The sequence below is a fragment of the Condylura cristata genome, unplaced genomic scaffold (assembly GCF_000260355.1).
Source record: "Condylura cristata isolate star-nosed mole 26May11 unplaced genomic scaffold, ConCri1.0 scaffold00002, whole genome shotgun sequence".
Taxonomy (NCBI): Eukaryota; Metazoa; Chordata; class Mammalia; order Eulipotyphla; family Talpidae; genus Condylura; species Condylura cristata.
Genome location: NW_004567103.1, coordinates 6,210,180 through 6,228,282, shown reverse-complemented (window position 1 = coordinate 6,228,282; position 18,103 = coordinate 6,210,180). Strand labels below are relative to the sequence as shown.

The window sequence follows — 18,103 nt, the reverse complement described above, 5'->3', positions numbered from 1 at the left end:
TCTGCCTGTTCTGCTCCCCACTCTGTCTCTGGTGAATCCCCTCACCACCCCTGCACCTCTGGCTTATACCCCAATTCCATACATATAAAAAAAAAAAAGTACATCCAGATTCTACTTCAGCTCTAAATTATTGTGAGGATTTGAGAAGTGTACTTAAACCCTCCTTTCATTTGTGTATCATAATGTTAATATTCTGACATGGGAAATGTGAGAATATGGGAGCTGAAGTTTTAGAGGTACTTAGTAAATCTCCCCTCATTTTTACACTTGTCAGAATTAGCCCCCATAATGCTCAACAATATTATTTAATGTTTCTTATAAATATTGTGACCTTCAAGGACCTTCCGTAAAATAACACCAAGATGGAGGAGTTGTAATCATCAGGAGAATGAGTACAGGCTTGGAACAGGTAGTTTTCTAGAGACACAAATGGTCAAAACTATTACGATGCCCAGCATCACTGGTCATCAGAACGGACTTCCCAGCTCACACACATCAGGATGGCTGACGATACTAAGAGAGGTGATGATGAGAAGTACTGGCGAGGGTGTGGAGAAAGCTGGGCCCATGCGTACCACTCCCTAGGTATGTAAAATGGTGCAGGCTTTGGGTAGCTCAATGCTTTAACATGGAATTACCGTAGAAGCTAGCATTTCCACTGCTAGCTGTGTCCCCAAGAGAACTGGAAACATCTGTCCACTAAAAGAAAATGTTTATATGAATATTTATTGCAGCAGTATTCATAGCGATCAAAAGGTGGAAATAGCTCAATTGTCTATGGCCTGGTGAATGAAGAAAGCAATAAGGTATAAGCCTAAAATGGAATAGAATTTGGCCATTTAAAAATAGGAAGTACTGATTCATGTCACAACAGCGTTAATGAACGTTGATCACATTATGCTAAATGAAATGAGGCAGACACAAAAACATGGATTATATGATTCCATTTACAGTACTGGCCTTCATAGACAAAGCTGTAGACAGACAGTAGATTAGGATCTACTTAAGGCTGCAAGACAGGGTGGGTGATAGATAAAGATCAAAGGTTTCTTACTTGGGCAGTGAAAGTGGATTGTGGTAATGATGGCACAATTTTATGAGTAACAAAGAGCCATCAAGTTATAAAAATTAGTATATTGTATAGCTTATCAGTTGCTTCTCATGGAACGGCTATAAAAGCATAACCAATAGACACAAGTACTTTACATGACAACTGTACACGACAGATTATCAGTTGGAATAAGACTGGTATGTTTTGTTATTTTGTTGTTAAGATGAAAATAGCTTTATAGTACCTGGAAATAGCTTAATTATTTCCCTTAACCTTAGTCTTGTATGTTAACCTTGTATGTTAGGAAAACAGTTTATTCATCACTAACTAAACAGTAAATTTTAAAATGGTCTCAGGATCAATTATTAAGAGTTCTGAATATGAAATCTCAGAAAAACAGGTTTACCCTGCAGTGCTCCTCTATAGTTTTTTAAAGCAATGAGAAGCATAAACTCAGGTCTGTCCTGTGTTGGGTGATCTGGAGCCACAGGACTTGGGCCTGTGATCACCAGCAAAAAGTAAATTAATTAGACATTCGAAACATCACCTGATAAAAGACATGACAATGAAAGGAAAGAAGGCGAAGAAGAAACAAACTATTACTTCTTTTGTGAACCAGAAGTAGATTGGTAACTGATGGGGAGAAAGCGCCTCTTCCAGAACAAATTGCACAGCTGTGAGTGATTAAGGGAAATGTAAGACGTAAAGGCCAACTGACTGAGACCAGTGGGAAAGCCTGGCACCGCGACCTTTATTAACGGGGTGTCTGCATCATTGAATGGTGACCCTGTCTCTCCCTCATTTTATCTGGCAACCAGTTTCCTTAAAAATTATTAATAGAAACTGTGGCCTCTGAGAGGGAATCAGTCACAGAGACAGAAGCTGATACATGTGAGTGTGGTCATCGCGGCCCCGTGCGTGCCCAGCCCAGAAACCCTGTGGGCTCCGTCTCCAGTATGGAGCCGTCACCCCCACTAAAATCTGCCTTAGTGAATATGCCAAATATTAAGTGGCTCCAATCTGAAAGAATCTGCTCCCTCCGCCCACCACCCCTCCCAGCCCCCTCCCCAGGGCCAATGCCACCTTCTAGATTGACTAGGGGGCCCCGTGGATCCGGGCAGGATGATCGTGTCCTCACGAAGGAGTTCTCTGTTTGCCAGCTTATTTTGAGGAGTACCACTAGCCTTGGAAAATGACATAATTGCTTGCTGGTCTTTGCTTACAGAACAAGAGGCGTGACAGGAGCAGTCCATGGTAGGGTGGTGCTCTGTAACCTTTCCTTGTGCCCGCAGGCTCTTCAGGATATCAGGGCTATTACCCCAACGGTGGGCCGGGGTACCCTGAGGAGGCGCCCAGAAACTATGAGGCCTACACGGCAGGGCTGAGCGAGGAGGAGCAGCTGGAGAGAGCGCTCAGGGCCAGCCTCCGGGACCGAGGTAAGAAGTAGCCTTCGTTTATTTTGAACTCACCTCACAAGTCTGAGAAAGGAGTATTTGGAGCAAGTGAAACTTGAAGTAGTTTATTAAAAGGGTACGAAGATGGAAAAATGTGTGTAGATTTGATCCCAGGAATGGGGTGTGGTGCTGTGCTCCCACAACCTGGCTGCGAGGTGCCAGACTGTTGTGAAGCACTGCTTTTTATAGGCCTGCAGCATGATATGCTCGGCATTCAAGTCAAGAAACTGCTCCCCCAAAATCTAGGTGCATGAAAAGTGTAGATTCCTCTGGTCCTTACTGGCTGGCTATGTGTCACTGTATATTAGCATTGCCCAGAAACCCTGCTCAGAAATCACAGAGACAGCTTGGTAAGCCTGAACTCAGACTCGGGGCAGAGACGAGGGTTTGCATTTCTGACCAGCTTTCCAACGGGTCTTTTCTAAACTGATAGAAAAACCTATATGTATTTTTCCATCTTTGTTCTGGTTTTGGCTTATGACTTTTGGCATTACCGTTATTTTAGCAGTAACTAACCATCCTCTGTGCAAAATAAGACATCACCTTTGCCTTCAGCCAGCACCCATGACAGCCTTACTGTACGTCACATACTGTGGAAGGTACACTATGGACACAGAGGTAACCCTGCCCTGATGCCCTCACACAGCAGCAGTAACACCAGGGCCTGGTGGCCCAGGCAAAGTGCTTCAGGCAGTGGGAGGTGGGGCTTTTTCTTAAGGAGAGCACTCAGGATTTCAGAGGTGGTAGCCTTGGGTAGGACCTTAGAGAGCTGCAGTGATATGGAAGGGTCTTGCAGACAGGAGCCAAGCTCTAACAGAGCTTTAAAAGAAGACTAGGAAGTTAGGCTCAGCTGCTCCAGAGGCCTTGGAAATAAGTAGGCCAAGTGGAGAAGGACTGTGGCCGTGGGATGAGTGCAGCCATTTCTGTGTTAAGGAGTAGTCAGCAGCCGTGTGGGTGAGGGGGGACAATGGCGAGAATTTTAAATATAGCCACAGAAAAGGGTCTGACATTTTTGTCCACAGGAGGAAGTTACAGTACTTTACTGAGACGATACAGACACAGACCAGGAAATACCTATTACTAGGCTAATGTAAATAATTTTTGTTTTTTTTGTTTTTTTTTTTTGCTGAAAAATACTTGGTATTTAGTAACAAAAATCAAGACTCATACCACTTTTAGAAATTTCAAAAAGTAATCTGATAGTACGGTGTTGATTTTTAATTAATTTTAAATCATACTCCATACCAAAAACTCCTTGTGAAGATAGCACAGAAAAAAGCTGCATACTAAGTAGTAATAGAAAATACTAAACATTATCTACTTTTGATATCTCAAGTTATTTTTCTGTTTTGTTATCTTATTCTCAAAACATTTAAGTAAATTTAATAATTTATACTTTAGGGCCTCTCTGGTTGCATAGGGATTAATTTGCAGCACTATGAAGCTATCACCACAGCGGCCTAAGTTTGATCCCCCACCAAGAAGCTGACCTATATGGCTCAGCAGACATCTGTCTTGCCTGCTACTCCCCTCAGAGTGTATTTCAGTGGATCCACCTGTCCTGCTCCCACTCATCTCTGGTGAATCCTCTCACCCCCTCTCCCACCTCTGGCCTACACCTCAGTTCTTAATTACATAAATAAATAAAATAAATCTTTTTAAAAAAGAATTGTGGGCTCTCCCTGGTGACGCAGTGAGTTAAAGCACCACATTATGAAGATCTCTGAAGCCGTGCTGCAGCACGAGTTCCATCCCTTGCAAGGGAGCCGACCCACAAGGTGCGGCAGACCTCTCCTGACCTGCCCACTGCTCCCCTCAGCAGTGTACTTCGTTGATCTGTCTGTTCTGCTCCTGGCTCTGTCTCTGGTGAAGCCTCTCACCCATCACACTTCTGGCCTGTACCCCAGTTCTGTGAGCATAAATAAATAAATCTTTAAAAAAAAAAATAAAGGAAGAAAGAATTACACCTTATGGAAAGGCTTCAATATATCAAGGACTTTCAGACTGCCTTAGCAAGAAATCTGTTCTTGCAATTATTTTGAAAGCAAGGGCTTAGTTTCTACAACTGATTTTTGGTCTGGAAAACCCCAGCTTCCTCTTTGTGAGGATGAAGTTAATTCCCATTTTCTTTACAGTCTTAAACGGTAGTCACCTGGAGGTCCAGATTCTGTGCTGAATTATTTTTACCATCTCACCTTTCATTTTAATGAAGCCAACGATTTCTTTTCCTTTTCCCTTTCTTTCACAAATGTATTTCAGAATGGAAAAGCTTTTTCTTTTTTCCATGGTAGAAAAGTCACAGAAGCACCCAGTACTTGACATTTGTCACTCTGAGGGCCACACAGCACTGCTGAATCACCGTGGTTTTGTTTAAATCTCTGACTAGAGTGACTGTTCCACTGCCGGCGCCGCTGGCTATCTTAATTTAGGGAATAGGAAACTTACACTCTTGAAAGATTGCGTACTGAAGGCGTTGTGTTGAGAAAATTAAGCAGGCGAGGGAGAAATCAGGCTGGATGCTGACAGTGTAGGGATATGAAACTATAATGGAATTTTAAACTAATTGAATTAAATGTAAACGTAATAAAGACCTAAAAGGGTATGCATCGTAAGAAAACACTTGCAATAGTTACTTGATGGTTCATTTTCAGATTTTGGGCATTCTAAAACAGAAAAACAGTGAAAAATTGGGAAGAAGAGTAGTTTTTTTAAGTAAAATCATTGACGAGGAATCAAAATGCATCTGTAAAGTACCATACAGTGCAATAGCTGACACCCCTGATGGGACAACGGAAGAAAACTTGAACATATCATTCAAAAAATGACCGCAAAGCAGCCAGGGTACATCGGAAAGTAATTTGCTCTAGGTCAGCAGACAGAAGCCTTCTCCTCATGTCATGCCGTTCACCGTAGAGGGCACTACAGGCCATGAGAGTGCAGATTGTGTAACCTTTCTGAAAACGACGCTGGAGATAGTAAGAGGCTTAACCTTCCGTGGTGCCTTGACTAGGAATCCAGCATAAGAAAGGAATGGCTGTAGGCTCTGAAATATCTGCACACGTTATTCATTCTACAGTCAGACATAATCATAAAAAAGTGTCGATTGAAATCTGCATCTCAGGATGAGCAAGGGTCTACTCAGGTATTGTTTAGTTGTAAAACAGGCATGTCATGTACCAATTCAAGATAATATTTTTGAAAAATTAAATGGTGTGGAAATATGAATACCACCTAATGCTGAATGGAACAAAGGTCCAACTTGGCATGTACCACACATGGTCAGAATTGCGTAAAAACTCAAACCAAGTATTTTCCCATACCAGAGATGGCTAAAAAACAGGAAAGCCTTAAGAAAAGTTTCCTTTTTCATGCTTAATAAGTAAAGTTTTTAAAGAAACTTCATGAAGTGTTTTAAGAAAAATAAAATTTAAAGGAATATAAGCAATTTATAAGCTATTTCCTTTGCTACTCCCATTGCTGTATAATGTACCTCAAGAAGTCTCTGTAGATCAGTGTCTTCAGAACTGGTTCCATATGCTCTTGAAATCATTCATTGAAAATAAACTTCTGTGGTCAAACATGTTTGGAAAACATTAATTTAATAAATTGGATTCTTAATTGCAGAACTAATTAGAAGCATCAGTATACTATGTCATTTTGGACCTTCAAAGGGGTATAATTTGCAGTGTTTCCCAGATTTATTTGAATGTAAAACTTGTGGTGGGAGGGGAGGGAGAGAGAGAAAAAGAGGAAAGAGGAGAGAAGAGCTGTTTTGTCTGCCTTAGAAAATAATTCACTCTAGATTAGCAGAGAGTTGCATTTTAGATGCAGAGATCATATTATTTTGCATCCAAATGCTCCAGCGTGGTTCTCGTATGAGTACAGGGGTTCAGCTCCTCATCCACAGCATCATTGCCACATCAGAGACAGCCGGTAGTGCCCTAGTAGCGTCAGTGTCCAGTCCTCCAGATACAGAATTCCTGTTTTCTTAGAAAATGTCATTTGCAGCTAGTTTTGCAAGGTTCTCATAATTACTTCTTTTGAATATAAAACCACTCCTGCTTTCCTTTTTTGACACACGTGTGTTTGTCTCATAACATTGTAGAAATTCGATGTTTTGTTCCACTGTTTCTGTATGATGTGCTCCAGCTTGTTCCTCTCTTCTGTGTCGTTCCTTTAGCAAGAACATGCTGGAGCTGCTTTGTCTCCCTGTCTCACTGGGCCTGCAGGCCTGTGGGTCAGACTGGCTGCTGACCGCACTGAGCTTGGTCGCTGGGCTCAGCCACAGCTGTTCAGGCACCTTCCCCTAGCTTTGGGGACACGCTGAGCTCTGTGGGCACGTTCAATTTCTCAGTGCCTTTCTAACTGAAGGTTCTGTGCTCTTTGATGATCTTTGTAGGTTTCTTGTTCGTGTTTATTTATCTCTTTTAAAATTTCCTAGTGGCAAAATTAACTTTATTTTTGAGAAAGGCAAAAAAGCCATGGACCAGCCGCAGCCGTCAAGGTGTGGCACATTTCCATCAGCCCAAGGAAGCCCCGCTCCTTGTTCCTCAGTAGTCTCGTCCCCCACCCTCCCTTCTCAAGAGCCACCTTCTGGTCTCCATCTTCAGAAGGTCACTTTTCCCGGAACGTCATCTGCATAGAGTCAGGCAGTATTTAGCTTCATGGCGCTGACCTCTTTCCCTCAGCAGAGAGCATTCGTGATTTAACCCTGTTTGTTAAATGCATCACTAACCTGCCCCTTGTACAGCCCCGCAGCCCTGTCTTGGCTCAAGCTGCTGTAGACCCTCTGCCTCTGCAGCACAGACACTTCCTCTCGCAGGTCCTGAGGTGCAGTCTGAGGTCAGGCGGCCCTCGTGGTCGGGCTCCGCCCAAACCCTCTTCCAGATGGCGCGTGAGCCTCTGTGCTGTGTCCTCACGAAGTGAGTGTGGGGAAGGGGGTGCTCTGGATTTCCTTTATAGGGGTGCCAGCCCCCTTCTGATGGTTCCCCCTGGTGTCCTCATCACGCCCCCAAAACCCTGCCTTCTGCTACCACCACATTGGGGTTGGGGCTTCAACTTACGGATTTTGTAGGCACAAGTTCAGGTGGTGTTCTTCTGTCTGACCGGACCAGAGTTTGTGCTGTCTTGTGATCCTTCCACCAGGTGAAGGGCAGGTGTTTCTAGCTAGTAAAGTTCTACAGAGTCACGTACACATACTTGTTTTCACTGCACTCGGGGGACTGACTTCTTCAGAAGGGGGCTTTCTGGGTCCTGTGGCAGTGTGTGTTGGACTCTGAGAAACTGCCAAACTCTTCCAAAGTGGCTGTGCTCGGTTTCACGCCAGCACCAGTGTGACGGGCCTCGCTGCTGCGGGTGCTGAGCCGCGGTCCACTGCTCTCGCCCGGCCTCCCGTGTCCACGCGGCGTCTCTCGCCTCCCTCCAGAGACCCGAGGTCCCTCCTGTCGGTGGTCACCGGCCACCTGTGCCCCTTCTTTGGTGAAGTGTCTGGCCCAGTCCTCTGTCAGTTTGTTGTGTTGTTGCTGCCTCGTGAGATTTCAGAATTCATTATATGTTTTGAATCCATGTCCTTGACCAGATCTGTGATTTGCAATTATTTTCTCCTAATTTATGGCTCATCTTCCCATTCTCTTAGCAAGTTTTAAATTCTGATGAAGTTCAATTTGCCATCTTTTCTATTGGCTCAGTCTTTTCATGTACTACCTAGGAATTTTTTTGCCTGACCCTAGGGGCTGTGAAGACTTTAAAATATATTTTTCTAGAAATGTTGTGGCTTTATGGTCAACATTCAGATCTGTATAACTGCTTTGAGTTACTTTTTGTATGAGATGCAGGAAATAAGTCAGGGTTCATTTTTGCCTATGGGCTTGCAAAGATCCCAGCACCATTTGCTGCAAAGATGCACCTCTCCATTGAATTTCCTTTCTACTTTGCCAAGTATCAGTGACTGTATTTGTGAGCATCAAGTTGTGGGGTCTGTTCTGTTTCCATTGATCTCTGTGTCTGTTTCCTTATCAGTACTGTAGTCTTTAATCTCGTTAGCTTTAAAATGAGTTCTGAAATCACATAGTAGGAGACCTGTAGCTTTTCACTTCTCAAAATTAACTTGGAATATTTATTTTATTTGTGCATATAAAAGTTGAGCTGTAGGACAGAGGTGCAGGGGTGTTGGAGTGGTTGAGAGGCTTCATCAGGGACAGAGTAGGGAGCAGAACAGGTGGATCTATTGATACACTGCTGAGGGGAGCAGCGGGTGAGGCAGGAGAGGTCTACTGTGCCATGTGGGTCAGCTCCCTGGTTGAGGTTCAAATCCAAGCTGTAGCAGGAACAACACTGAGACTTAACCCCTAAGCCACCAGGGGAGACCCCACAAATGCAATATACTTAGTCTTTGATTTAGCTCAATGTTATATACTTTTCAACATACAGATCTGCCATACATTTTCTTTGATTTCTCTCTCTCAGAGTGGAGGAAGTTCACTTATAGTTAGTACCTTTAAAATAAACTATCTTTTGAGGCAACTACATCCTATTTCTTCTTTAGTCTTTTGACATACTAAATTATTTTGATTTTTGAATTGAAGCAGATTTGCATTCTCAGGATAACTCTCACCTGGTTGTGACATTTTATGGTCCATCTGGTGGAAATGCTGCAGGTACCTGAAGAGGAAGCCGGAGTTGGATAGCGTGCGCGACAAATGCTAGTGAGGCTGACGGAGCTGACAGCAGGCACAGGTCTTCTGTGGTGCACTTGGCTGGCCTGACTGTCCAGCTTTTATGTTCACTGTAAAGATGCAAGTGAGGCTCCCCTTGGCTTTCTGCATCTCATGTGGGAGGTGGAAGCATCATGGGGGGTTGAACTTGTCTGCCGTTACCTCTCAGTCCTTCAAAAGATTGTATCTTTCCCTCATGAAATAGGTAGGAGTAAATGCATTTGATAGAATGCCAACAAGAAACACCAGCACCAGCTAGCTTTAGACTCTTCTTTGTGGAACATCTTGGAGGAGAGGGCCGGAGAATCAGAGGAACCTGCGGATTCTCCCTAAGGGCACAGGCAATATACAAGTCCAGAAAGTAATAGCGTGTTAGCCCTGCAGAAGAAATACTAAAATCCCTGTCAGTTCAAGGGGCCTGCACACTCCCTACCATTACAGAAGTCTTGTCTGCTTCTGTTGCCAGTCTCAGCTTTTATGCTTGAGTCCAAGAGGCAGCTGATACCACAGCCATAGAACAATTTGGAAAGGAGCCATCTCTTTCTGTGAGTCCAAAGGCAGATGCCAACTGGAACATTGGCTCATGGCATTTTCCTCTCCCCTCCCCCACAGCCTTCCATGTGCAGCTTGTGCCTCTTTTTAATCGCCTGCCACCACGTTCAGCTGGCGGCCGGGTGCAAAGCTTGTCCTTGTCAGCTTCCTTCTGCCAGTCTGGAGTCCTTGTTCTGGCTGAAGCTGGAGAGCCTTGCTGACATGTGGCGGAGATTGGGCTGCTTTGCGGAGATGCTCCTGAAAGGCAAATGGCCGCCACCACACTTTGGCTTGGTGTGAAACTCCAGCTGGCGCCCTCGCCCCACCCCACATGCAGTGGGGTGCTGGGTAGCCGTGTGCGGGGCCATGTGGGAGAGGCCACACAGGTCCTGGCTTTGCATGTAAACATACCAGGGAGCTTAACGTTCAGGGAAAATTAAGTTCCAAATGAACATCTAGTGCTTTTGTTGATTTTAATGGTTTTATTATTTATTTATTTTCTGTGCGGAAGGACTGGGGTGGAGGCTTGAGGTGTGGGGCATGAGAGGACTCAACAGGGAGAGAGTGGGGAACAGAATAGGCAGATCTATGGAAACCCACTGCTGGCGGGACAGGAGAGGTCTGCCCCGCCATGTGGGTCAGGTCCCTGTCAGGGCTCAAACTCAGGTCATGGGATGATAGCCCTGAGACTTAACCCCTAGGCCACCAGGGAGGCCTAGTTCTTTGTTATTAGCGGTTCAGTTGACACCTAAATTCTATTTATAAGCATCAGCTGTCCACAGGCACCAACTGAAATACACTTTAAGTAAGAAACAATTTAAAGTGGATACAAGCACCATTTGTCTGTTACTTTAGTATTGTGTGGAAACCTTTGAGAAAAATGGAATAAGTGACATTTACAGTTTGACTCTCCCGTGATGTGGTATGACGGGGAGGGCTGGGAAGCTCTGTGGCCCTAGTTCCAGGCCTGGCAGCTGTGCGTAGTTTTACCCAAGGAGTGAGCCTCTGCTCCCATCAACTTTTAGTCACTCCTTTTTCTAACAGAAGTGTTGAAGCAGTGCTCCTCAGAATTCTTCTTTATCCATTTTTCTGTGGGAGCAGGCTGAGAAGGAGCTCTGTAGTGAGGGTTGTCAGGGAGGTTGGGAATGCTGGGAATGACAGTGAGGGTGTGACGGGGTCTTGGGGCTTATGACAGATCATTTCTGGAAGGTAAATCTCACAGCCGCCTATGGCAGATCTAAATCCGCTCGTCCACATATTTGTATGTGCCCGCTTCAGCCAGCTGGCGGCCGTCGCTGCCCGGCCCGGGCAGGGGGCACGTGGCAGTTTCCAGCATGCAGATGTCCACGGCTGGTCTCTGTGCCTTCCGGGAGCTGCACTGGCGACAGAGATGAACAGCTCATTCTGTGTGACCGCATAACTTTCTTTTCTTTTTAAAAGTAATTTGGTGTGTTTTCTCCCAGGAGAACTTTCAATGTAATAAAAGGTGCCATCTGCTAGATTGTTTAAAAGCAATCTCATTGCACGATATTTCCCTTGGATTACTGGTTCTTACTTGCAATATTGGGGTTCTTCATTTCCATAGCAAGGTTCGATATTTGAGTCTGTATTTAGATGCAAAGTTGTGCATGGAAAGAAACAAAGAGTATGCCTTTGCAGACTTGTGAAGCACCTTGTACCTCTCCCAGCCAGGAAAAGAAATCATAAAGTGCATGAGCAGCGTTCTGGTTTGATCACACTGGGAAGGAGCGAGCTTTTCTGTTCAGGGTCTGTGTTTTAAGATACTAATTGTAACCCAGCTCTTGCTAAAAAAGCAAAAACACGTGTGAATACACTTTGCTCTGCCATCCACCCCCACCGACACCGTTTGTGGGAAGGCATCATTCAGATGTTAATGAGTACAAAAGTGAACTGACGCCACCCACGCGCGCCACCTCCCACCCCTGACCGGGGCTGCCAGCTACCAGCGTCAAAAATGCCGCCTGCATACTGTCAGCGTCGCGGCCCCTTCCGTTACTCAGCACATCCCTGTCTGAGCATCTGATGTGTGTCAGAGACAGCCTGAAACATGAATAAACCTTTTCTTTACCTTCAAAGCCAAAAAAACAACTCGCCCTTCCTATAAAGTGCATTAATTTGGATTAGAGATGACAGAGCAAGCTTGGGAATAGCCGGGGACCCCCCAGCCCCACGGCTGGGCTCCGGGAGGCGTGCCTGCGCGCGTGCTGCCCTGGGCTCTCGTGTGCCTCGTGTGCCTTTCGCTCCTTTTCCTCAAGTCCTGCCTGGATGCTAGGTGTCCCACATGGGCCGTGTCAGGTCCTGAAGGGAACTTGAGCTCTTCTGCTATGTGGGTAGCAGTAGTAGTCCTGGCTGGAAGAGCAACGCAGGCCCCTGTGGAGATGCAAATCAGCAAAAAGGAGACATGAAAGAAGCCACAAGCCCACGGCCCACAGCGAAGCCACTGATCACTCGAGGCGGGTACTCGCAGCGCCCCACGCACAGGCTCCCAGGAGACAGCACTTGCCGGCCCCTGGGTGAGATGCTCCCCAGCAGTAAGTGCCTCTTCCCGGTGGTTCCTTTGTCAGGAATTTTAGTGCCTGCACAGAAGCCCATGAGCTGAGCATTTGTGATTATCCTCGTTATCTTAGATAGTGAAACAGTCCTGAGCAGTTTAGTGACTTCCCAGGGTTTCATTCTAAGTAGTGCCACGGGAGAAGGCCAGACCTCCTCCCCTTGTCAGGACGCTCCTTACACAGCGATGGAGCCCCTGAGGAAAGTGTCTAGGAGGCCGCTGAGTTGTCAGTTACGGTAGAGGCGCCTTGGTTCTGAGTTTGCTGCCCTCCCTGCAGGCAGCCACATCACTGAGTGGGAGGAGGGTCCTGTGGCTTCACGGAAAACTGGACACTGAGGTGGGCGTGGCCACCAGTGAAACATCTTGGTTGAATTTAGAGCAGTATCACCAGTGCCATAGTTACGCAGACATAACTTGCTGAACAAACAGTGAAATATCTTAGGGAATAACAATGACATTTTGCTCGCTGTTGTCCTCACCTACCTATGTCTGCTTGACTGAATTCTTCTGGTTTTTTGTTTGTTTGTTTGAAGTCAAAATTCTTGACGGGAATAAAAATGGTCAGCATTTATATGCGGGAAGGTTACCTTTTTTAAATTTTTTTTTTTTAAGATTTTATTTATTTTTGCTTCGAAGAACTGTGGTATATTCCAAAGTTGTGGGGCATGAGAGGACTCACCAGGGGCAGTGTGGGGAGCAGAACAAGTGGATCTATGGACATACACTGCTGAGGGAGTGGCACGGAGGCAGGAGAGGTCTGCTGCGCACTGTGGGTCAGTTCCCTGGCCGGGGATCGAACTCAAAGCATGGGGTGACAGTGTCAAGACTTAACTCCCAGGCCACCACGAGGCCCAGAGAAGGATATCTTAAAGGGAGAAGCCTGCATCTCGGGTACATCATAGGCTACACACACCCTCAAAACCTTACTGTATGTCAAGTCACAAAGGGGCCATCCTTTGCTTCTGCCAAAAATGAATGGGCATTTGAAAATAATGGGTTTCAGTATGGACACATCAGTGACATTTGAAGTAAGGACATTTGGATTGTTAATTTAAGTAGAACTCAATTTTTCTTCCTTAGTTTTCTTTTCAGGAAAGAATGAGTGGCAACAAAAAGGGATAAATGTGCTCACAGTATGGTCAGGATTTCATTTGGGAACACACATCACTCTGGCTCCTTGTCCCTGGCAGCCCTTCCTGTGAGAAGCGGCCTGTTGTCTTACAGCAACCTCGCTCATAGTTCCACGCACTCTCCGCCGCTCTGTTGTGTTGTGTTGCTAGTGAGAAAATCCAGAGTCATGTGTTGGTTTCCATTTATTGTAGGCTCGCTCACAAATAGCTTTCCAAGTGGTCGCGTTTCATCACATGGCAGTTCTCCAAGGAGTCGAAACTATTTATAATTCTGTTATACTTGGCCATGGAGAGCCAGATGTGTGAGTCATGCATAATATGTATTTATATATCTTCATGAATCTCAATTAGCACCCGAGATCTTCCTGTGTCACATCTGTGTTATGTGAATGCACTTTTGTTGTAACGTATGCCCCAAATTGGACGATGTTATTAAGCTTACTATCAATAGTAACCTAATTAAAATTACATGATAATTGTCTGTTGGGGGAAATCACAAATGACCTAATCATGTCACCATTGGAGAGAGCTTAAATAAATCTTGATGTAGAATAATACTCAGCCTTTAAAAAGACAGAGGAGCCGTCCATGGCCTGTGGAGTGAGGAGCAGGCTGCAGGCTCTGTTCTTACTAGAAGCTCGTTGCTGTGAGGCCCAGTAAGTGCCAGCTGGTGCCGCAGGGCCCTGGAGTGGCTCCCCTCGACGCCTGTCTTTACGTGCAAGCCTTTCCCTCCTGCCACTTTGAGGCTGAGGATGGCCTCACTCCTCCATTCCAGTAACAGTGACCTCAGATCTGCTCCAGTTTATGCAGGGCATGAGATCTAGAAACAGACTTAGTAAGACCCACATAGGTAGTCCCACCACTGGCGACGTGTTGGCCTGCGGATGCTGAAGCGCAAGCAGCCCTCACGGGCCAGGTTCACTGGGGCCTGTGGAGGCGGGTCAGGTGCAGGTACCATCGGGTCAGCGCCTGGCCCCACCTGCACCCAGGGAGCCCCTTGCCGCTGGAGGATCAACCCCCTCCTGTCATCCTGGCCCTGCTCTTCAGTGATTTCTTTCCTGAAGGTTCTAGAGCTTGCTGAATTCTATGTATGAGGCTGCATTAGCACACCAGCTAGGATGTGGCATCAGGAAATTCCACTGGAGCCGACGGTGTAGGGAATCCAAAGCTTTGTAGCTGTTACTGAACATGGTCCTCTCCCGTCTGTCCTGCTGCACGCAGGGACAGGTGACGTGTGGGGGAGCTTCGAGGTTTGGGTCACCCAGAAGAGAGCACTCTGGGTCCTTCTGCGTGGAGGAGCATCACATGATGAAATAGCACCTTTTGCAGTCAGTGTGGACTGGCTCTCGCATCACTGTGTGTAGGATTCCCTGCACACCCACTAATCAACCCAAAGTCCAATAGCTTTTCATTTTCAGCTCAGTAAGACTAGAAGGAAAGTTTGCTTTGGCTTCGGCAATGCTGATATAAAATCAAATGCAACTAGCCCATCGGCATTAAGGGAGACAGAGTGTCTAGTAAGTGGCTTCTAGACCTGGTGACATCTGTCCTGAACACCTGCTGTCCTCATTACAACTTTAAATAAGCTGCGCCCCTGGGGGCTGGCAGGGCCCTCTTTGGGCGTGCTGTGCTGTGACAAAGATAAATTTTAAACTCCAAGCTATTGTATCAAGGCTGCTTTTTGGTGAGATGTGTGGGCTGGGGTGGGACAAGGACTCGGATAACTCAGGCCAGAGAAACCTACTTTTGAGCAGTGTGTGTCTGTGACACTTGCCAGGTTTTAGCACGTTCCCTACCCCTGGCCTGTGTTGCTGGCTGCTAACGGTGGCTCCAGGGCTGGCTGAGGCCCTGAAGCATGTGGGTGTTGGGTGAAATTCTGGATTTCTTTCTATGCTTTGGAGAAGGGACCCCAAGAAGCCACTGAACAAGGCCCTGCATCGGGGGTCAGGTAGGGAATAAAAGCGCCCAAGAACCCTCAGGCTGCCTTTAAATAAGTTGGTCTTTTGCTAAATTATGGTCTAACCAAGAGTAATTTCTACAAACAATGACTGTGAAGACCTCGTGTCCCCAGAAAATATTTTATCAGAGTGAAGGAGAAAAACTGCTCAGCACCAAATTCTACAGTGTGACAGACAGGAGCTTTCAAAGCCCAAGTCTTTAAAGCATCCGCTGTTTCTCAGCCGCGTGGACCCGAGGATCTGTCCGCCGGAAGCAGCCGCGTCAAGCAGCCCATGCCCCTCCCAGACCTTGACACCAGACCGGGGACAGCCTCTGTCTGAGTTAATGAGCAATTAGGACGTTCCTTCCTGTCAATTAACCAGCAGAATAATGATATCAGATGAGCACTGTCCTTAAAAACACCCAGACTGTTTCCTACAAAGCCTGTCTTTCTCTGCTGTGTGCAGTTACATGAACAAAGCACTCCCTTGCCTGAGAATAAATAAAAAATCGGCCCTCCAGCAGGCAGAGCGGTGTGCAGGGGACACGGCACTCACTCTAAACTCGGAACTCACAGGTCTTCCTCCTGGCTGGCTGTTATGATGCCACAATACCCAATGCCCCCTTGTCTTGGTCCGTAGCTGATAAAGTATTGAGGCTTTCTCGTATGAACCGGTACTGTGAGCTTTAACTTTAGTCCCATCTGAGTCTTGGCCCTAAACTTGAATGAGTGACTTCAAACCTCAGACTGTCTGGATCTGGTCTACCCAGGGTGCTGAGGAGCGGAGGGGAACAAAGAAGATGGATAAAGGCCCAACGATGACAGCTTGGCTCGTGGTGTGACTGGTTGGTTGTAGCTGCGCTCTCGTTTCCAGTGCGGGGTCCAGGGTGGCCAGACAGGTGGGATCAGGCTGGAGAGTCATGTTTCAGGTTTTGTGTATAACCTGAAAGCAGTGGAAGCTGCGAGTAGCTTAGAAGGGGAGCAGAGAGCTCAAATCTGGACTGGAAGGACTCTCTGCATGGCACCGGGAGGTAAGATTGGAGGGGGTCAGCACATACCAAACACAGCACGTGACCTGTGTGTGTCTGAGTAGGTGTGTCCATGTGTGTGTGTTCACTTAATTCAACAACAGTCTCTGGGATGCATTTGATTGCCCGTTTCAGAGACAAGCAGGTTAACTAAGTGCCATGGCTGACATGGAGCTGAGCTGTGAGCCCAGGCCATCAGGGGTCCAGAGTCTCTGTCCTGCTCATTACATTATTTTGCCTTTCACACTGAATTTCATGTTTCATATTGTGGTGTCATCGCTCCTTAATTATTATTTAATCAACAATATTAGTATTCTAACAATGCTGCTAGTACTGTACTAGTTTAATGGGCTTATTCTTTTCTCCACTCATAATTTTTAACATTCCTTCTGGAATGAAATTAAAGATTTTAGTGAATTTGAATTGTCTGTGAAATATCAAAGGCTTCAAATTAAGTTCTTCAAGAAGAGGTTATTGTCTTGCTAAGCTTTAAGCATTCTAGGGAATTTCATGATTGTGTTTTTAGCGTCTTGGGTAGATGCCTGTGACAGTCTAGGACTGTGAACCACAAAGTGTTTTCCAACCTACAGGTAACACTAAGCCAACTAAGGTGGAATCTTCTAGTTCAGCGGGGAGACAGAAAAGACAATTAGGTAAAAATAGCAGAGTTATTTATGATAACTTTTTGAAAGATACAACTCACTGACATCCAAACCTCAATAGATTCGCAACTACACTGAGATCTCTGTTTCTGCAAAGGAAAAATAACTGTGGTTCAGTAGGGCTCAGTTAGTGGGACAGGTGTGCATCAAAGAATCATAATTCAAGAAAGACCAAACATCCAGTTAGCTAGTATTTAAGTAAATAGACATTTTAGAGATGTTGGTCATCATCCTGGTGCTTTCAAATTACCTGTGGAGCTCTGCAGACTCACCAGTGTCCTGGCGCCCCAGGAACTCAGAAGTCACAGGTGGCAGGGACCAGGTGAGGTGCGGCAGGGTGGCAACATGACCTGGCACTGGGATTGCTTTATGACTTCCTCAGGGGCCCCTAGCAGGTCTTTCTTTAGGCAGAGACCACTCATTTCAGTAGTGCCCTAGATTTCCTAAATTGTCTCTATGTAACTTGAGAAGCATGTAAAAACACCCTACTGGGGAGACATGAACAAGAGCCCCGTATGAAGAGAAAAGACCCAGGTTCTCTGCCTTCTGGGAACTTAGTGAAGTAGGAGAGGGGGAGGGAGGAAGGAGGGAGGGAGGGAACTAGTAAGACAGCAACAAATAACTATCATCTGGGTAAAATAAATGCTGATTAAAAGAAAAGTGACTGATGATTGAGAGTGCTTAGAAACAAGATAGAAGGAGTGGGTAGTGGGTGGGAGGTAGGAGGAGGCGTGGAGGAGGGAGGGACAGAAGATCGTTCCTAATGCATCCTGATAAAAGGAAACCATTAAGACCAACTTGTATCACAGACCGAGTCTTACTGGAAGTCATGCAATTAAGAAAACGTAGAATAGCGTGTTTTGTTTATTCTCTAGGCTTAAGTACTTACTGATGAGGAATGTTAACATAATGCAATGAATTTTAATGGCGATGTCTTGTAGTGCTTTTTAAAATGCTTTACTTTTTAGCATGCTTCTTACTAGAGAGGGGGAAGAAAGTTTTCAGGCCATTTAGAGGTTAGGA

At 45.8% G+C, this 18,103-nt stretch overlaps 1 protein-coding gene across 1 annotated transcript in view; it reads left to right on the top strand.

The window, feature by feature from the left end:
* RHBDD1 (rhomboid domain containing 1) overlaps positions 1-18,103 on the top strand; it is a 113,639-nt gene that overhangs the window by 61,984 nt on the left and 33,552 nt on the right. The window contains exon 6 of the mRNA XM_004674228.2: positions 2,344-2,487. Within this exon, the coding sequence (XP_004674285.1) occupies positions 2,344-2,487 (144 nt within the window). The remainder of the gene's footprint in view (positions 1-2,343; positions 2,488-18,103) is intronic.